Source organism: Colletotrichum scovillei (assembly GCF_011075155.1).
Source record: "Colletotrichum scovillei strain TJNH1 chromosome Unknown Contig00005, whole genome shotgun sequence".
Classification (NCBI taxonomy): Eukaryota; Fungi; Ascomycota; class Sordariomycetes; order Glomerellales; family Glomerellaceae; genus Colletotrichum; species Colletotrichum scovillei.
The window spans coordinates 484,902-504,901 of record NW_023336263.1 but is presented as its reverse complement, the minus strand read 5'-3'; the positions used below and the strand labels follow the sequence as shown (position 1 = coordinate 504,901).

General features: G+C 53.6%; 6 protein-coding genes across 6 annotated transcripts; 5 read left to right on the top strand and 1 right to left on the bottom strand.

Annotated features, from left to right (window-relative positions):
• Nucleotides 1–3,248: 3,248 nt before the first annotated feature.
• HER10_EVM0006121 (benzoate 4-monooxygenase cytochrome P450) lies at nucleotides 3,249–4,947 on the top strand (the record flags this gene model as incomplete). Its single annotated transcript, XM_035475716.1, has 3 exons — nucleotides 3,249–4,231; nucleotides 4,290–4,710; nucleotides 4,762–4,947. 3 exons carry the CDS (start codon nucleotides 3,249–3,251, stop codon nucleotides 4,945–4,947), a joined length of 1,590 nt encoding a protein of 529 aa, XP_035334032.1.
• Nucleotides 4,948–5,678: 731 nt separating this feature from the next.
• Nucleotides 5,679–7,078, top strand: HER10_EVM0012233 (uncharacterized protein; the record flags this gene model as incomplete). The annotated part of the gene is made up of 2 exons (XM_035481631.1): nucleotides 5,679–5,941; nucleotides 5,995–7,078. The coding sequence occupies 2 exons, from the start codon at nucleotides 5,679–5,681 to the stop codon at nucleotides 7,076–7,078; spliced, it is 1,347 nt and encodes a 448-aa protein (XP_035334468.1).
• Nucleotides 7,079–8,212: 1,134 nt separating this feature from the next.
• Nucleotides 8,213–12,437, top strand: HER10_EVM0008915 (RNA-directed RNA polymerase; the record flags this gene model as incomplete). Its single annotated transcript, XM_035478420.1, has 3 exons — nucleotides 8,213–9,350; nucleotides 9,437–10,213; nucleotides 10,270–12,437. The coding sequence occupies 3 exons, from the start codon at nucleotides 8,213–8,215 to the stop codon at nucleotides 12,435–12,437; spliced, it is 4,083 nt and encodes a 1,360-aa protein (XP_035334228.1).
• A 606-nt stretch (nucleotides 12,438–13,043) lies between these two features.
• HER10_EVM0003093 (uncharacterized protein) lies at nucleotides 13,044–15,611 on the top strand (the record flags this gene model as incomplete). Its single annotated transcript, XM_035472779.1, has 3 exons — nucleotides 13,044–13,102; nucleotides 13,154–15,284; nucleotides 15,348–15,611. 3 exons carry the CDS (start codon nucleotides 13,044–13,046, stop codon nucleotides 15,609–15,611), a joined length of 2,454 nt encoding a protein of 817 aa, XP_035333832.1.
• A 575-nt stretch (nucleotides 15,612–16,186) lies between these two features.
• HER10_EVM0006967 (protein phosphatase 2C) lies at nucleotides 16,187–17,809 on the bottom strand (the record flags this gene model as incomplete). Its single annotated transcript, XM_035476535.1, has 2 exons — nucleotides 17,260–17,809; nucleotides 16,187–17,204 (listed from the first exon to the last, which is right to left on the bottom strand). Exons 1-2 carry the CDS (start codon nucleotides 17,781–17,783, stop codon nucleotides 16,187–16,189), a joined length of 1,542 nt encoding a protein of 513 aa, XP_035334087.1. The 5' UTR covers nucleotides 17,784–17,809.
• A 1,893-nt stretch (nucleotides 17,810–19,702) lies between these two features.
• HER10_EVM0004878 (uncharacterized protein) lies at nucleotides 19,703–20,000 on the top strand (the record flags this gene model as incomplete). Its single annotated transcript, XM_035474507.1, has 2 exons — nucleotides 19,703–19,903; nucleotides 19,968–20,000. 2 exons carry the CDS (start codon nucleotides 19,703–19,705, stop codon nucleotides 19,998–20,000), a joined length of 234 nt encoding a protein of 77 aa, XP_035333953.1.

Below are 20,000 nucleotides of genomic sequence, written 5' to 3'. Positions count from 1 at the left end.
GACTCGCAGAGAAACAGATTAGGAAACATGTGCCTATGCTATACAAAAGAAGCTACTGGAACTTCTTCTTGCGCATCAGACATGCAATGTAAACTTTCGGGCGGAACCCGAGTGTCGCGTAGTTCATCTTTCATGGTCCCATCCGAAGAGAGTCGAGTCGCTGGGCAGACTCAAGGTCGTCGTCAAGGTTTAGGGCAGAGATATTACCATGGCGAGAAGGTCCAGCCCCATCCTTTCCACAGGATCGTATCATAACGACACCTCTCTGCTTCCTTTTTCTCTGATTATCAACAAGCCACAGAGAGGCTCTACGAATCGGTACCGTGGCCTGCCCTACGAGCTGAACCACCACTCCTCCTCCAACTCAACCCCAGATTTTAGGGCTCTCTGTTGGAAACCGTCCCTGCAGGGGGAGGGCTTTTCAAAGAGACCGAACCGGATGAGAAGCCATACCCCTCCACGCCCTCTAACCTTTCCCTCCCTGGGTGTTCTAACTATGGTGAGCTCAGTCAAACTTGGCTCTAGCAACTCCCTGCCGCTGGCGGAACGTTTCTGGGAGCATCCCGGGGCCCTTGGCAAGCCCACGAAACTCAAGCCGCCTCGCTGGCGGGGCCGCATTTCTCGTCCGTCAAAGCTGGTAGCTCACAGACTCAAAGTCCACACTTTTTACACACAGAAAAATCAAGGTTCAGCCAGACCCCGGGTCTGGCCGCGGATCATCTCCCCTCCTGCTTCTTTGGATATCATGCTCTTGGCTGTGTCGGACAGCTCGGACGCCCGCTGTCGTCTTGGAGCGGGGGACCCTGCCTTCTTCTTTTCCCCTGCCCCTCCACGAATACATACCTCGTCGTCCTTCAGGCTCCATTGTCACTCGGCCCTCGGGGCGGCCCCCGACCATTGATAAATGACAGCAACGTTAACGGCTTCCCTCAACGTGGTCAATATTCATCGCCGGAAGAGCCCGCGGATGGTTCGTGATCATAAGCGAAGACAGATTGCAATCCTAGCCTCTTGGATATCCAAGCTACCCGGGCGAATCAGAGATGTTACCGCTGGACAGCCCTGACGACATAGCGTAGCAGTCAGGATGATTCGCATCGCAATATCCCAAGGGGGCTGGGCTGTGATAATGCTCTCGACCTGGCCATGAGATTCAGATCATTGAGATGCGGTGATAATTATTTCCGTACAACTCATTCAGTATGGACTAATCCGAGTCGTCGCTGGACTAATCCGGCCCGTGACCACAACGTGACCACGGCTCCCAGACTTGGCATGAGGGAACACCTCTTTTTGTTCTCTGTCAAACCTCAGTTGACTCGAGTCGACTCAGAGACGTTTCGTTCGTACCTCTTCAAGAAACGAGCTGGCAAATCACAGCCGTTGGTGTCACAAGATTTCCAACACTAGCGAGTCAAGAAGCTCACAAAGGGCCATGCTTTCCCCCAAAGAGGGATCGATGATCGTGTTTCCGTAGCCCGTGGGTAGGTGGTTGGTTGAACGCCTAGACACCATGCTGGCGCCGGACGACAGGTCGCCCGTCGTATTCTCTCTCCCACGTTATCCGTAAAGCAAAAGCAGACGTCGTATTCTCTCTCTGTTTCCTCGGCAGGGAAAAGAACACGACCTGTGCTTTCAACGGGGAAGCCTGACTCGGAAAGTTCAGGCTTTGGTGAGTGCTCACAACGATCAACCCAACCTCCTTGTGGAAACCCATACCTCGAGCAGAAAATGCCGTGACCTCCATAAGTCCCGTCCATAACGTCGTACGCCCGTTCCCCGTCCCGAATCACCCCGCGTAAGTGAAGCTCGGGCTATCACCCGGCCGGTGATGCAGTGGGAGCCCGGTATCCCTCCGCGTCCACCTTCCCGCAGTTCCCGGTTGTGGATCCTTTTTTGTTCTTCTTCTTCCGCGGCTGTCTCGTCTCTGTCTACGATCCCGCTGCCAAGTACCCAATCCCGATTCGCAGTGTCCTCTTCTCGATCTTTGCCCTCCCCCAAGTATCGATCAAAGAGAAGAATCCGAGCGTCTACGCAGGAGACCACGTAAGAGAGGAGGGGCCCTGGCCATGACCCGTTGCCGAGAAGTTTCCGATCTGTCAAAATCTCTCCCCGTGATGAAGGGTGGGACCCATTTGCTCCGCAATGCGGGCGCAGGGCGGACTCGGTAGTTGAGATTAGATCGAACTTGAGGCTCCGTCACCGCGTGTCCGCCGATCTGGGGAACTCGACTGCGTTCCAACGGTCACGGCAATAAAGGAAAAAGTCGTCTCTTTTTTTGTCCCCCTTGCAGAAGTAAACCCACAACCCGGTGTCTTGGGTTCGGCCCGTCTTTGATACTTTTCATGTTGATATCTTTCGGGCGGTTCTCTGATCTCTCGATAGGCACCAGTTGGATCAGCGGAACTCTGGAGGTTCCATCTGAAGTTCGAGTGGTGACTCCCAGCGGCTTCCAGGAATACTGTCTTGCCCCTTTGCGTTCGTTTTGGAAACATTGCTGGCAACATCGGGTCCTGTGTGACTATCATTCTAGCCACGTTGTCACCCTCGAGGCCGATGTGATATCAAAGGTCTATCGGTACTGCCGACTGATTCCAGAAATAACATCCACTCCGGTCTGCATCTGAATCCTATAGTACCACAGACTGACAGCATCACGCCCTCTCCCCTTGGAATCGTTCTCGCAAAAGTTGCACATCCGGCAGCGTGGACGTCTAATTCCGTAATTCCGTAGTCTATCTCTGGCTAAACTTCCCCAGGATGACCCGGTGACGAAAGCCACCTCCGCATCGCCCGCCCTCCCCGCATCACCACCTCCAGGCTCCCCGTGCTCGCAATGACCAATTCGCGTCGGCAGTTCTTTCATTGGCCGTTTAAGCTTTCCTCGGACGCCAGTTGTGTCGCCGACGTTATTTCGAGTTGCGAGAGAGTGGTGATTTTCCAGCAGTGATTCTAAGGTTTGATGATGTCAGGTCTTTGGGTTTCGGAACGGGCTTGTAGGACGGATTTATGTACGAGATGGTTGATCGGGTTTGCGGTTTGCCTGGCGTGAATAACGTACATGGAGTACGAAAACAAGATATTTATGTCGTGCCATCCGTGATGTCCAACCTTGGCGTGAGTCGTTCATCACGGGCCCGAGTCGTGATCTTGTTTTTCGAATTCGCGGTAAATTTGTAAAGGTTGAGAAGGCCTAGATATCTCGATCGTGCCTATTCTAGCTTTGTCCGTTAAAATCCCAACCAACCATGGACTCCCCAATAGACGCATTAGACCCGAATGACGCCAGTCACACTTACACCGAAGTCGCCGGGCTCTTCCTCCGACAGTACTGGTCGATCCTGCTCCCTCTGGCTGTGTTAGTCAACGTCTTCCGCACCCGCTACCTATCTCCGCTCCGTCGATATCCCGGGCCGTTTATCGCCTCAACGACCCGTCTATGGAAAGTCCTATCTACCGCATCGCGACGTACACACCTCGACCACATAGCTCTCCACAGGAAATATGGCCCGGTCGTGCGTATTGCGCCGAACGAGGTCTCCATCGCCTCGCCCGAGGCCGCGCGACACGTCCTGAGCGCCGGGAAGCGGTTCTACAAGACGGCTTTCTACGGTGTCTTCCCACCACCGGAGAATCCAGACATTTTCACAGAGGTCAACGAGGACGCCCACGCGAGGAAGAAGAAGGTCGCCAATGTTCCGTATAGCATGGCGGCGATGCAGCAGCTAAGCCCGTTCATTGATGATACCATCGACCTGCTGGTTACTAAGCTCGCCGGCTTCACGTCGCAGCCAATGGAGTACAAGGCTGACAAGTGTGTTGATCTCGGGGCGTGGTTGCACTACTTTGCGTTTGACGTGCTTGGAGAGGTGGCTTTCTCCCGAAGCTTCGGTTTCCTGGCGGAGGGCAAAGACGTGGAGGATGCCATCGCCACTATCGACCGCTCACAGGCGTATAATGGGATTGTCGGCCAGGTTCCGTGGGTTGACTTGCTTTTGCGGCGGAACCCTTTGTGGAAGCTATTCCCAACGCTGAATACAAAGAATGCGCCCATCACTCGAATTGCCTTGAGTGAGATGGAGAGAAGACGGCCTTTTGATAAGGAGAGCGAGGGCAAGCTGAGGAATGATGATGGAAGGCAAGATCTCCTAGCGAGTCTGGTCAAGGGACACCTGAAGGACACTGAGAAATTTACCGAAGGAGACGTCTTTGCTGTTGCCCACGGCGCCATGTAAGTGTGATCAACGCCTGAGAGTTGCCGATGCCTAGGACTAACGAACGTATAATAGCTTCGCTGGATCAGACTCAACAGCTTCGACCATGCAATCACTCTTTTGGCACATCCTTTCGGCGCCACATATCCACGCAAGACTGGTTGCTGAAATCGAAGATGCCGTCAAATCCGGAGCGATGCCTCCAACTGGCAACATCTCATGGAAAGAAGCCCAGGAGCTGCCGTATTTTCAAGCATGCCTGAAAGAGGCTATGCGCGTGCGGCCCGCCGTAGGACTCAACATCAGCCGCGTGGTTCCACCAGAAGGAGCCGAACTCGACGGCAGATTCTTCCCTGGTGGCACGCAGGTGGCCGTCAATGGCTGGGTCTTGCACCGCGATAAGCGCACTTTCGGCGAAGATGCGGATGATTATCGCCCTGAGCGGTGGCTGGTAGATGTCGAGGAAGCAAAGAGGATGGAGCGATACATGTTCCAAGTGAGTAGACCAAGCTATTCTGGCGCTATCGAAGCTTACGATGATGTCCAGTTCGGTGGCGGTAGCCATGTTTGTATCGGCCGGAACCTAGCTCTATTGGAAATCAACAAGGTCGTGCCGCGTCTCTTCAGAGACTTCAAGTTCGAGTTGGCGCATCCTGACCAGCCGTTGAGAGCAAGTGCTACGTTTTTTGTTGTACAAGATGGCCTGGAGGTATTGATTGAGCGACGAAATTAGCCTAGACACCTGTTAATGGTGCAAACATGCCAATGTACATGAGCAGAATGATCGAGCAGTAAGACTTTCATAGCACTGCGACTGAATGAAGTTGATAATGTGTATTAAGCCGGCTGTGCTGTTCAAATACCGAGAGCCTTTTGGGATGTCGTGAATACTACTAGACCGAACCTGACTACCTCACTGGAAGCTTCCGTAGGAGAATGATTCAGACAAGTGACAACGAAGGCCGTCGTTGAATTCTGGTTGACCCCGACTTCCGGCCCGGGGGAGTGGTCGCCGCCTCGTCTCTGCATACAACGTCGGACAAAGCCCGACGCGTAGCTACCAAATCGGAGCGAAACATGCCACTCGCGTGTCTTCATTGTGGGCTGGGATGATGCGAGACCAGGCTAAACCATGGGATTGGCTACGGAGAAAATCTTTATTCTGCAAGCTCTTAATCGACAATCCAGTGTGCCAGTCAAACACGACCAACTGCGAAATCAAGGTGTTGCTGCGGGGTGTCAGATGCGGTATCACCATCGCGGCGCGATATGGCGTCACGCCGGGCTCGGCCCCGACCCCACCGAGGCTGTCGTTATCTCCAACCCGGAGCCGTGGGCGGCCAACTATCGGGGAACTTGGGTGTTTTGATAAATGTTGTTGCATGACCCGGTTTCTGCAGCTCTGATGTGCAGGTGAAGTGTTTTGTAAACTTTGAACTCTGTTTGGGAACTCGAAACCACGAAATGGGGAGTACAGGCCAGCCACTGCAACTTCAAGTTGCCATCATCGGCGCGGGTATCGCCGGTTTGACAGCTGCGATCGCGTTGAAAGAGCACCCGGGCATCAACGTTCAGATATACGATAAGGCGACAGAGCTTCGAGAAGTCGGCGCGTCCATTGCTCTGGGCCCGAATGGCCTGCGTACGTTGGAGAAGCTGGGTGTTCACAATGCTCTCGACGATTCGATTGCTTTCCGCAACAAGTCGGGTTATCCAATGATCTACCGGTGAGTATGTGAATGATATAAGGTGTGATGGCCGAACCTGACCATAGAATTAGCCATTACAAGACCGGCGAGATCGTCTCGGTTGATGAGCACCACGGAAGCGTGGAGGCCCGCCATAAGACAGCAAGATTCCACCGTCCGCATCTGCAGCAGGCTTTGCTCAAGCACATCGACCCTGCCTACATTCACCTCAAAAAGGCCTTCAAAAACATCGAGAATGAAGAGTCAACAGGCAGGCTGAGGATCACATTTGTCGATGGCACCGCCGTCACGGCAGACATCCTCCTCGGCGCGGACGGCATCCACTCTGGAGTGCGGAGCTTCTACGTCCCGTCATCTCGGTCAAAGTGGACCGGCTGGACAGCATTTCGCGCGGTGTATCCCGTCTCCCATCTGTCTCACATCCCCGATATTCCAGACGAGGCGGAGCACTGGTGGGGGATCGATCGGACGTGGTTCATGTCGAAGCTCGGCAAAGATCTGTTCTGCATCGTCGCGTCTCACCAAAGCGACCCTGACGCCCCGGATGCCCTGTATAAAGACACGGTGTGGAATACTAGCAGCGACATCGACTTGCTCAAGAAGCACTACAGCGAGTGGCACCGTCTGGTGCGCGAAATCATCGAAGCGACGCCTGCGGGTTCATTGAAGGTGTATCCCAACGCTTCTGCCCACGGGCTAGAGAGCTGGGTTCTGGGCCAGGATAGAGTGACATTCGCTGGCGATGCGGCGCATGCCCATGGCGGAGCTTTCGCTGCGGGTGGAAGTCTCGCGATCGACGACGCCTGGGCTTTTGCGGCGTCGATCCAGCACGTATTTCCCCCTTCAGCTACGGAGCTTCCGTCGGCAGCAGACGTTGCGAGAGCGTTGAAGTTGTATGAGAAGACCCGGAAATCGCATACGGATAGAGTGCTTGATACAGTCCATTCGACGAATAAGAAGAAGGTCGAAAGGCTGGCTGTGGTGGAGAACGATGATGGCTTGCGGGCGAGGATGAAGAATCGAGTCGAGCCTGTTTGGATCCATGAACATGATGTCGAATCGGTATTCACGCAGGTCTTGGCGCAGGAACAAAGCCTTGAAGTCTCAGGAGCGACATCGAATTCGTCAGAAGTACAGATAGAAAGCCGCCTTTAGATGCTGAACACGGTGCTCCGAAGTTGAGAAATCTTGGTAGCTTTCGTAAGAGAATCTGCCGAGACATCCCCTACTAGTGGCAGCAGTGATCTTGGTATATCTGATGTAATACTCTTTGGATGCTTTCGAAATGCTGTCGCAACGAGTAGGCTATATATTCGATGAAGATCTGATCATCTGTCGTGTATCACACCCCGTCAGCACTCGCTGAAGAGACGCTCGAATCTTGCCTGAATACTCATGGTGGGTAACTGCAGTTTCCCGAAGCCTCGTGCTAGTAGTAAAATCGTAGGAAGCTGCACTGAACGAGGAACAATATCTCGAGTGGATGAAGTAAAGTTGGTAAATCAAGTCGATGCTCTCCGGTGATGGTTGTGTTGGTTGGCGTTGGTTTGCGAGCAGACGGCAGGGAAGGGAGCTGTAGGTACGTCCCTGCGCTAGCCCCATTAGATCCCGCCGGTGGTCTGTGCTGAATCACATCTTCCAGATCCACTTCGACAGCGATGATTGGTCATTTTCCAGCCGTTTCCTGGCCCTTCCGGGCTAAGCGCCGGTCCCGAGATGTCCGTGCTTCTCATCCAATCATTGAGTTCCCGCAGGGTCCACTCTGCGCTCCTTCCCGTCCTGCAGTGAGTGTGATGCAAGTACCTTCGTACCTCATCCTCCCTTCCTGACGGCGACCTGCGAGCTGCGACATCCCAGCGATCCTCATCTTCAGCCGCTCTTCCTCCTCCTCCCAAGGACGACGCCGGGGGGCTGCATTTCAATACGAAGTGTTTGCTCTCTTTCCCCCCTCTTTCGACCCTTGTTTGGTGGCTTTTCTTCTGCTGCTGCGCCCGTTCTCTCGCTCGCGACCTCCCTTCCTCACTGACCGTTTACCCCGCCGAGCCGTTGCGACCAACACGCGAAATGCCTTCTTAGTCCTTCATTTTCTTCCCCGACTTGCAAATACCAACATGGCACAACGTTGCTTCTACTCAATGCTTCTTGGATAACTGGCAATACCAAGCGATAGGCTATGAGGCCGAATCTATGCCGTCTACTCACTATACACACCAGTAGGCATGCTCTCAAAGCGTAGACATGGACTTGGATTCTGACTTCCCTCTCCGCTCAAAGCTCCTCGATTCGACCATGGCACCGCACACGAAGACCGCCCAGTCAGCTCCGAGAACCCCGAAGAAACCTACCCAAACCGACCCAGTCAGAGATGTCATTGACAAGCTCAATCGAGAATACAACCTCGCCATCGAGATACCCGATGTGACACTTACACCGTCGTCGACCCGGCAGCGCGCCGAACAGGACACCGCTTTTGCCCGCAGCGAAAAGATTGTCCGTGGCATCCGATTCCATTGCTTCCAAAGCAACTTGCTGGACAATATTCTTACTTCCTTTCACATGGAAGCTAGAGCTGCCAGTGAGAAGTGGATCCGATTTGATGATGCCGAACCTGGAGGGGCTCCCAAGGCTCAATCACCCGGCCAATTATTCCAGTTGCAGGTACTTCTCGAAGACATATTGTGGAAGGCTCATGCTCAGGTCAAGGCACGCAAATTGACTCGGAATCACACCGGACCAACAGTCTTCGCCTCCACTGAATCAAGCAAGTCAAAGAGGAGATCCGAAATAGACAGCAAAGCCGAATCACCCAAGAGAGCCAGGGGAAGTCCCCTACGGGAAGAGGAGAGAGAAGGTGTGATTTCCTATGCTCTGGACAAAGTTCCAAGTCGATCTCGATCAGCAATACCCGAAGCTATGCCGGCTCAGTTCATTGGGGAGGCCCCGAGGATGAACACATCTTTCGATACGTCCCTCTATACTTCGACTTCGATGCGCCAAAGCGTGTACGGGACTGTTTCCCGCACGACATCTGCGAGCACAAGTCGGACGTCACTCTTTTCCAAGGCCGATGATCGACTACCGGGCAGCCAAGAGACAGTCCCAGTTCCACCTGAGGAAGAAGAGATGCGCCGCGAGTTTCTGCATCAAGCACCAACTTCCTCACAGTCGCAGGACCTTTTCCCGGCATCTTCCGGTCATCTCGATGCACTGAACATCTCCTTCACAGAACACGAAGTAGAATCCGCAAAGAAAAGGTGTAGCACACCAGCAGATCTCAGTCGCGAACCACTCGGCAGCCCTTCTAAGAAGTCAATCGCCTACCCAGAGATCGCTGGTCTTCAAGACCCATCCTTGTGCGAGCCCGTCTCCACTCCCCTCAAACGATCTGAGCCGGTTGATCTCCGATCCCGTCTTGACGCTTCGTGGCGTAAGTTCTTCCACTAAGGGGCGTTGAGGCCGCCGCCTCACTGTTGATACGGTTTTGAATAGACGGAGTACTGACCTTTTCACCAGCCAGATTTCCTCGCTGGCTCAACCGCGCGCCGTTTGCTGTCGCATGGGAAATGACGCGCATCGCAGTGCACTGTGAAGTTGACCTTGGAGAAGTGATGATGGACTATGACGAATCGTGGATCAACTACAACCAACTGTGGAAGTCTCTCTTAGCCCACCCCGATTTCGCTGGCAAATCGTTTCCTGAGCGTCCTAGTACCGACGCTTGGGCTGCTGCCATGTCTGGCTTTAACACAGTCCGAGGACAGCACGTAGTCTTCTCAGCTCGTTTTGATCAAGTTCCTCGAGCGAAGAAGAAGGGGCCCATGTTCTCACTGTCGATGCAGCCCATCGCCTTGGACCAGGGCTGTCGTCTGCACCGACATTTCGGTTCCGATCGGTTTCTCGAATTCTTGATCCCAAATCCCAAAGAGTGGCACGAACCCATCAAAGAGTCCGAAGTGTCACAAGAGGTCGTCCATTGGTTCTCTTCAAAGCGCCATTACCTCGCAGGCAGGCAGTGGCGGGCATTCTTCTCCAGAGACGCCGGATACAAGAGGCCACCGAAAAACCTGAGCATGGCCCCTGAGCCAAAGCCCGTCTATCAAGACAGAATCAGTCTCTTTGCCGAGGACGGCAACAACTTCCATGTAGCTCTCCCTCTCGGAAAATCTTCTCATGACAACCCTCGGGAGTTTAGGGTCAAGCTCAGCACTGGGGAGATGCTTAACTGGCTTCTTCAATTCGAGCACAACAAGGAACAGCCACTTCTCAAGTTGTTCTCCCGTATCCAGCTTGGTAAGGGAGGCGCATACAAGTCTGCAGTCTGGAACGTCTACTGATCCGCTTCACAGGATTAAGCAAAACGACGCCAGTCGTCGTTCTCGAGCCCAATCAAATACGTCACCAGAAAAAGGACATGCTCTCGCCGACCGGCATGGTCATGAACGACGGGATCGGCCTCATGTCTCGCGCACTTGCTCGAAAAGTCAGAGATGTTCTTGGACTAAGTGATATTCCGTCAGCTGTTCAGGGTCGCTTTGGTCCTGCCAAGGGCATGTGGATGATCGACGTCCTTGGTGACGACGATAGCCTGTGGATAGAGACGTGGCCGTCTCAACGGAAGTGGGATTGTGACTATGTTGACCCGGAGCATCGCACGCTCGAAATCCGTGCTCATTCAATGGAGCCACGATCTGCTAGCCTCAACGTCCAGTTCCTTCCAGTCCTCGAAGATCGAGCCAAAGACAGAGAAGCGATGAAAAACACCATTGGCAAAATCCTTGAAGACGAACTTTGTCGTGCGCTGGAGGAGCAAAAGCGCGCCATGAAATCTCCCTTGGAGTTCCGCAAATGGAACGTTGAAAACTCTTCCACGAGAAAGCAGCGGCTTACCTTTGGACGGGTGCCTTTCTTGGCTGGTCTTCCAGAGTCACCAGAAGAGTCCATGAACTTCCTTCTGGATGGTGGATTCGAGCCAATGAAGCAGAAGTACCTTCAGGAGATTGCCTGGACTCTAAGGCGAACCAAGTGCGAAAACCTACTGAAGAAGATGAGCATCCAGGTGCCCAACTCAGCCTACTTCTTCATGGTGGCCGACATGTGGAACATACTCGAAGAGGATGAAGTGCACTTATGCTTTTCGTCAAAGTTCCAGACAGAGACCTTTTCGGACTCCATGCTCCATGGTTGCGACGTTCTTGTGGCTCGCTCTCCGGTGCACTTCGTGAGCGATGTTCAGAGGGTGAAGGCTGTATTCAAACCGGAGCTACACGCTCTCAAAGATGTCATTGTTTTCTCAGCTAAAGGGAACGTCCCTCTTGCGGACAAATTGTCAGGTGGTGACTATGACGGCGACAAGGCATGGGTCTGCTGGGAGCCAGCAATTGTGTCAAACTTTGAAAATGCAGAGGTATCGCCAAGCCCCGACTTATCAAGCTACTTGAGGAAAGACAAAACAACTTTTGCGGATCTTGTTGAAGAGCAGGGCGAAAAGGCTATATCGGAAATGATCAACCGCAGCATTGCCTTCAGCATGAAGCCTAGCTACTTGGGTATTGCAACCGCGTACAAGGAGAGGCTTTGCTACCACCTCAACAGCGTGAACAACACTTACGCCCTCTGGTTGAGCGCCCTCCTTGGCAACCTTGTTGACCAGGCCAAACAGGGCTTTGACTTTACGACGGAAGATTGGCATAGGTTCTGCCGAGAGCGGCTCGACAGTCACCGATTTCACGGGCTGCCAGAGCCCGCTTACAAGTCTGGAAGCTGGTCACATTCTGGGACACCAGTCCACATAATTGATATTTTAAGGTTCGTGGCGGCGAAGCCAGCCATTGAAAAGGAGCTGGCAAAGTTCCACAAGTCAATGTCCACGAGGTCGAACGAATCTGGGTATGAGCTGCGATCTCTTCGATCGACCAAAGCTAGCGAAGACGAGCTTATAGCGGAACTATGGGATCCTGACCTTACCAAACTTCACGAAGAATTCGGAAAACTTGCAACGAAGAACCCGGCGTTGAAAACGATTTTGCGAAATCTCAAGACCGACTTAGAAGGTGCTAAAAAGAGTTGGAGCGAAAAGGTTGGCTCGAGCAAAGACAAGGACGACACGAATCGCGCCATACTCGAAGTATATGAAGAATGGCGCTCGATTCAACCACGTCTAGATGGTGTGCTTGAGCCACTGACCGAGGCTTTACTGAGGCAGACGTGTGCGAGCGAGGACCACACAACCTGGGCTTTACTGCGTGGGAGCACAACATTCAAGATGTTTTACAACCGCCAAACAAAGTTTGCTTGGCAGATGGCGGGCATTCAACTGCAGTTCATCAAGGCAATGACTACAGCAGGGCTTGACAGAGTCCTTGTCCCTGTGGTCCCCAGCCTGTATGCGGCCCTTAAGCCGGACAGCAAGTTCATCACCCAGGCCACCTCCAAACTGAGGGATGAGGGGTCCGAGTATCCTGGTCTCGACTCTGACGGCGAGAGTGACTGGGACGGGCCAGAGGGCGAGGAATGACGACCTCCCGTTGCATCTATGATGTCTTTTCACAAGAACAATCCACGGTCCGACGACCTGGATGCTCAACTTTCTGACTCTAGTTCTGCTTCTACCCACAGCCTGACTTTGGATCAGAAAGACTTGGAGCTTGGAACACAAAAAGAAAACGGAGCTATGATATGGAACGAAAGAAATGCGATTTGGAATTTGCTTGGAAGCGATTCTGCGGATACCCTTTGTACTTATGTTGGAGCTTTTCGTACACTACCTTACCGCGTCGCGTCTGAGAGCACGCGAGGACATGTACGGCCGTTTTTCTTTCCTAATCGTGGCGAGTCCCGACCTTTGTGTCCTGATGCCTTTCTCGTGACCAACGCCCCGTTGACCCCAACGTGGAGCGCATTCTGAAAGGATGCTTGAAGAGGCCATACATGATACACAGAGCAACTTTAATGAATGGACCCTAGACATCAGTCGTAAGCCTTTTTGCCAATATTTCTATTGCCCTTTATATTTCTGCCACACACCGAAGTTTTCTCCTCCTGAAAACTTTGCCCAGAACACAGAATCGAATCCCTCTAAGCATCTCCTTCTTCACCAAGGCTTTCAGCTTTTACACTCGCAATGTCATTGTCACTCCCGTTTAAACGAGAGGGCCAGGACCCGGAGATCAGGCCCCTGAGGTCAGTCACTGCCTCGTCTGATAATCATACTTTACTAACTGGTACATCAAGTAAGAGAAGCATTAACATGGCATCGCCGACGCGTTCTAATCAACCACCCGCGCCACCGGCATTGGTTCGCGCAAATATCGCCCCTGATGCGCCCTCTCCCTCCGGCAGGAGAAGTAGTAAATTGCATCAATTGGCAGCCCGCCCCACGCGCAGCTCAGAAGCATCGTACTCTGTGCGCGCGGACGATATCATCTGCAAAGATCCCTCGCAGTGTCCCTTCGGTCCCGGGGCGGGTCTCCATTCTGTCTTCAGGCATGATCAACCCCACGGCAAGAAGAAGGTCAAGTGTGCAGACAAGACTTTCGAGCTGTTGCAGGATATGGAGCGAGCTTCGGCTGAGCGGCAGGGCGAGGCCGAGGGTCAGACGCGGCCCGGCTCTACTTCTAAGCGGCGTGAGCCGGTCGGAGTTTGGATGGATGCGGATACAGGACTGAAGATGGAGCCTCCCAAGGAAGCAGTGAGGACCTGCGAATCGTACTGTAGGACCAAAACTGAGGAGGGAGAGACGGGCTCCCCACTTTTTTTTGGTCCTTATCATCGGTCCGTCCTTGAGACCATGATACAGGATATTCCCGTTGCGCCAGGACAGGCCCAGAGGGGCACCCCTGGGACTCGGGTGAGCCATAGTCCGCCTCCTCCTCCTCCTCCTCCTCCTCAGCAGGAGAATCAAAGTCTGGGACCTTTCTTCGCGCCCGGCGGCCAGGCTCTCCCGCGCAACCCGGTTACCGAGCAGACCGAAGCCGAGAAGCGTGAGGTAACGACGGCGGTGATGTTCCACATGGCAAATTACCATCGCCAGAAGGAATCTAATTCGAAACAGCCAGCCGTAGATATGCAGCGCGAGGGAGCTGCGTTCGCGTTGAACAGTCAAGAGCATTTCCGACAGGCAGCGGAGACTGCTCGTCAGCGACTACAGCAGCAGAAGCTCCTCGCGAAGAAGGCGCAAGAAGAAGAGGAGTTGAAGAAGGAGGCGCTGAGACGGAAAGAGCTGCAGCGACAAGAGTTCGAGCGGCAGCAACAGCAGCAGCAGCAGCAGCAGAGAGAGTACCAGCTTAAGCTGGAGCACAAGGAAGCGCGAGCGCGCAGACGGGGTCGAATGGAAGAGCGCATCACCAGGCACCTAGAGCGAGAGGTCCAAATGAAGCAGCAGCAACAGTACGAGCTTGAGCAGAAGCAGAGGCAGGAAGAACTGCAGCGGCAGGACGACTTTGCCAAGCAGAGACAGCTGGAGAAGCATCGGCTCGAGATGAAGCAGCGTCAGGAGTTCCAGCTCAAGCAGAAGCAGCAGCAAGAGCAAGAAGAGCACAAGCTCCAGGTGAAGCAACAGACGCAAGATTACGTCGAGTTGCTGTTGAAGAAGCAGCAAGAATGCAACCTCAAGATGGAGAAGCGGCAAGAAGAGGAGAGGCAGAAGCTGCAGCAGAAGCAGGCAGAGCTTCAGCGTCAGGAAGAGCAAGCCAAGCAGAGGCAGAGAGAAGAGTACCAGCTCAAGATGAAGCAGCGAGAGGAGCATCAGCTCCAACAAAAGCAGCAGCAGCAGCAGCAGCAGCAGCAGCAAGACCTCGAGCGGAGGAAGAAAGCATCACAAGAGCTTAAGCTCAAGCAGCAGCAGCGCCACGAAGCTCTGCTCAAGAGCAAGCAAGAGCTCGAAGCGTTGCAGAGTGGCGTCAGACAGCGCGAGGCCGAGCTCATGCAGAAGCAGCGACAAGAGTACGAGTTCAAGGAGAGACAGAAGCGAGAGGAGCAGAAGCAGGTACAGCTGAAGCGGCAGGCAGAGTACGAAGCCAGGAAGCAGCAGATTGAGGCTTCCGACGTCTCGTCTAAGCCTGTGTACAACCCTGAGCAGGGGTATGCCGATATGATTGAGATGATCAAGAACTGGCAGCTTTCGGCGACGAAGGGGATCCATTCCATCTCGGAGGAGTTGGGTCGGATCTCTGCTACCGCGGCCAAGGCGGAGGAGCAGATCGAGCGGGACGCTGTCTCTATCAAGGTTCGACTCGAGCCCGAGACTGTGGCCAAGGCGGCCGAGGTGTCAAAAGCGTCGAAGGCTTCAGAAGCTGAGGTCGAAGCCAATCGCGAGATTCCTCCATTCTCGCTGGGTCCTCCTCTTTCCCCCGTGATTGACCCCGTGAGTACACTCTATTCCCGTTCGCCATGTCAGTATTCCCTCGCTAACACCAAATCTTTACAGCGCAACTGGTCCAATGCCGGCGCCGACCCCAGTCAAGGGATGGTGCACAGGCTCGTCAAGCAGGAGGATGATGGCCAAACCTTTGACTGTGTCAGCTACGAGGATGCCCAAGATCCTGCGGAAGAGTTCATCATCACGGAGCCTATGAGCTGCTGCGAGAATGGCAAGAACTGCAAGAATTGCGACTGCCAGAAGCCCCCGCAGGCTGGCATTGCTAGAGCGTTACCCTTGGAGTTTTTCGATGATGATTTCCTCCTTATTTGAGGGTTTTGTATTGTTGAGGGACGGACAAAGATGCGGCGTCTTGGCGTTTACATATTTCCTGCCCCGGCCGATGAGAAATGGAAATGCAGTCTTCAGGGCACATATACGGGGCCCCAGTTTTGAGATTGTCATTCCATAGTTTCCTATCCCGTCAATCTACCGGTTGAAGTAATTGTTACTGCTGTGACATGAGTTGATATGTGAGTGAGTTGAGACTACTACCATTGTCATTCTGCCGACCGGTGCCGAATGCTACGTACTTGGACACAGGGATTTGGCGGGCTGACACTGGGGATATGGAAATTTTTGTTTTGCCATGGATAGTGTTATTGTATTGTTTTTCGGGGGTTTATCAGTTTTCTACGTGTTTTTGCTATCATGAATAGTGATGTTGATGTTGATTGATGATGATGCGCTCTGTATCATGGACTCCTCAGAGTCATGGGCCATGGCATGGCATTTGAGCTGTTTAAAGAAACGCCCCTGAATCTCAAGAAACCTAACGCCGTGCCCTGAAGTCGGGAAGATGAGCAAATGTTCAATCGCGCTGCATGTTTGCAGGCAACCCAGACTCATTAGGCCTCCTTGGCCGGGTCCTGGAAGAAGATGACCTGAACCGTAACATCATCCCTGACGTTCCTAGCCAACGGCGGGTAGGCGAGCGTGACGCCGGTGAAGAGGGACCGACGCGTACCGCCCAGCGCGTTCTTGATCAGATGCACAGCCGCGTTGTCGAGGTCTTCGACGACAAAGTGCTCGGGCTTGGCGTACCAGTTCGCCCAGCCCCCGGACATGTCGAACTCGCTCTTGACGCCCGGGGTCACGGCGAGCTTGTCTTGCGGCGTCTTCTCGCCGGCCTTCTTGGCCGTGATCCAGCGCGATACGCATTCCACCGCGTGTTCGGACGAAATATGGTCCCATAGGCCGTCGGAGGCAAGGATGACAAAATCAGGGCCCTTGATTTCGGTTACAGTGGTCACGACGGGGGCGGCGGTCATGTACGGCGGCGTGAGGTACTTGGGCCGCACACCGGTGCCGAAAAAGTCGTTCTGGGCTTCCTTGATGGCGTCCGCGGTCCACTTCCAGCGGTGGTCGCCAAATGCGCGGGTGATGGCGATGCCGAAGAGCCGGCCGCTCTTGGTGTCGATCATATCCGCCTCCTCGCCCGGGTGCTCCTTGGCGATGCGGTCAAACTCATCCTTGTTGTGGCCCGTCTGGTCCTTGGAGAGGGCGCGCGCCGAGTACGAGGTCGCGCCGGGGGCGATGGAGCCCATGACGGCGCGAGAGTCACCGGTACAGGCGACGCGAAGGGTCGAGGTGGCTGGGTCGAAAATGGAGAGGAGGGCGCAGGAGCCTGCGATGGCGGGGGCGATGGCGGCGATGACCTTGGAGTCGGCGGGCTCGACTGCGCCGGATTTCAGGCCGGCTATGGCCTTTTGGGCATTGGATGTGATGAGGTCGTCGAGGTTGGTGAAAGCCTTGACGATGGCTGTTTCAACTGCTGCGTCTTCGGTGCCACGGCTGAGTTGGGCGATAGAGGAGGACACGGAAGGGATGAGGGCGCTCTTGAGCAGTAACGAGGTTGCCCATCCGCTACTTCAGTTAGTACCAGCAGCATTTGAGAGGGGGGGATGACATCGAGACTCACGCATGACCATCGTAGACGCCGTTGAACAATGTCTCTGATTTCCCAACACCCGGGCCAAGGGAGAATGTCATGACGTCCTCGACAGGGTGGTTGCTCGCGACTCTCGCGGCGTGGACGTGGGTGTGCTTGCCCTCAGCAGTGAAAGATCCCACAAAGACATCCTCACGGAGCTTCGCATCCGCAGTCTCGAAGCTGCCCCCATCAACCGGTGTCTTGGCCAGGGCATCCAAGTCAACGGGTCCGGATCCCAGGCTGGGAAGAGTGCCAGGCTTCAGGCTCGAAGGGATGCTGGTGGCCTTGCCATTTCCGCGATCTCGCACCACATCGGCGATGAACCAGCCGGCGGCGACGCTAGCAGCTCCGAGTGCGTACTTTGGTAAGTTGGAGGAGGAGCTTGGTGACGGGCCGGTGCTACTCGAGTTTGGACGCGTCCAACGCGGAGCCGAAGAGCGGATGGTACGCGCGGGGGCGTGGAACCGTAGGGAGGCCCCGGCATTGGGGCGGTATGCACGCTGCAGCATCATGGACCTTTTGAATGCTTGGTTGGTGTGGGTGGTTTAGCTTGGCGATCCCTCAGTCATCTGGGTGCGGTTGCGGCTCTCCTTTTGTAGGGGGATGGAAGAATGATGATGGTGATGATGAATCAGGGAAACAGGAGCCGCTCTGGTTGTTTTGAGACGAGCTTTTGAGTGATGAAGTGAACAAGAGTGCGAGAGTGAGAGTGAAAGTGAAAGTGAATGTGAATGTGAGAGTGAGAATGAGATTGAGAGATGAGTGAGACTTTGATGAGGTGAGACGGAGTAAGCTGCTGTGAATCGCCGTTGCTGTGGCAGGTGGTCGCGTGCGTACTTTCTTCCATCCCCTGGCTCTTTCCCATTCTCGTTTCGCCGCATTTTCCCTCTGCGGCACGGACCACACGGCACCAACAGCAGCAAACGAGCAAATTGCACCTTGGACTCAGCCTCACTGCCTCATTGAACAAAACCAGGAACTCGGGAGGGGGAGAACGGGGTGATGGGTCGAAGGATTCATACATCTTACACAGCTTCTTATTACCGTTTAGTCTGGCCATCTGTGTGACTCACAAACGGAGTGAACCCGATCCATGGTTGGTTGGTTGGTGTGATGTACCTTACCCTGAGAAGTATCACGAGAGCAACCTCCCAGGATGCTGACAGGTAGCCAACCGTCTCATAATTTTACTCAACAGGATCAGTTCTTTGAGCCTCCGAAATGATTTTGAGACTCGTTATCATGCAGCTCCCTTCTTCTGTTGGTTCGGGGTACGATTTCTCAAAGTGGTCCCTCGATGTGTCTTGTCCTCCTCTAATACCGACGCACATAACTTTCCCCCATTCCCAGAACGTCAGCAACCATGTTTCATGCGATGGCGATACCCAGAAACTCGCATGTGTTCGGATCTCCATTCACCGGCCTGAGAATGGCTAGCGAGTTCAAGCTGTGTATGATCCAATTTTCATCTGTTTAACTCGGGGACTTAACTCCAATATAGACTCGGCGGGTCCGCGCAGTCACGCAAGTCCATAGAATGAATTTAGTCGAGCAACAAAATTCAGCGCAATTCATCCTATCATCGACTTTTGTAGGGTGTGTGGAGTCTCAGGGTGGCTTCCAAGGAGCTCGACGATATCAGATCTGATACCAGCTTCCCCGGCCCAGATCATCAGGTCTCAGATGGAGTCCAACGTGCAACCGATATAGAAAGCCTCTTGACGCTGCTCTCTACTGGCAAATTTGGCCTGTACGTCATGGTATCTTGGTCGCGAGTTTCTAGCATCGGGAAGAAACGGTCAACTCGCAGATTCCATTTCGAGAAGCCGGTCGATAAGCCCTATATATTGCCGGAGGTTGGAATCAGATGCGCTTTGTCTGGCATCTTGTGCTACTGGGCAGTCGTGTATCACATGGAATCTGGAGCTCAGTATGTGTTACGGAGGAGGCTTGCAATAGAGGGTGCATGTAAAAGGTATCTCTACAGGTTATTCGTCTGATGAACTCAGCTCGTCTTCTTCCCCTTCTTCAAAACAACATAGAGTAAGGAAGTCAATAAATACGTATATTGTCTTTTTACAACCAGAAGGGGAAACAAAAAAAGGAAGAAAAGAGAAGGAAAAAGATAAGTCCAGTCACATGAAAGATACACTGACCCTTGTAATTTCAGCTCTACGCTCATCTCAAATTCCGTACTTGAAGTTGAGGAGTTCGAAGATGTATCTTTTGAAGTCCTGATCTGTATCAATGTTTTCTTCCATCATGACATAAGTCAAACCCCCCACTTCCCGGCACCCCCCTGTTTCTGGCACCCACAAAAACGCGAAAATCCACCACAACGCAATGCCCACCCCCAACCTCCTTTTATCACAACATTTTCAATTCGAGTCCAAATGGGCTCATTTTTTGCACATACCTTCTTCTATATCTAATGCCTCAATATACCGAAGATCAGCTTCGTCAGGCTCTCGAGGACATCTCAAACGGCAAGAGTCAAAAGAGAGCCTCATTGGAGTATGGGATACCACGATCAACCCTCCAACTACGTCTCCAAGGTGGTCAGACTAGGAAAGTGGCTTTTGCTGACTGGCAGAGGCTGTCTCCTGACCAGGAGAGTAAGCTGGCACAATGGGTTCGCATTCAGGCTTCGCTGGGCCTCGCAACGCACCAACAGGTGAAGGAATTCGCAGAGCGAGTTCTGGCTGCTGCTGGGGATACCAAACCATTAG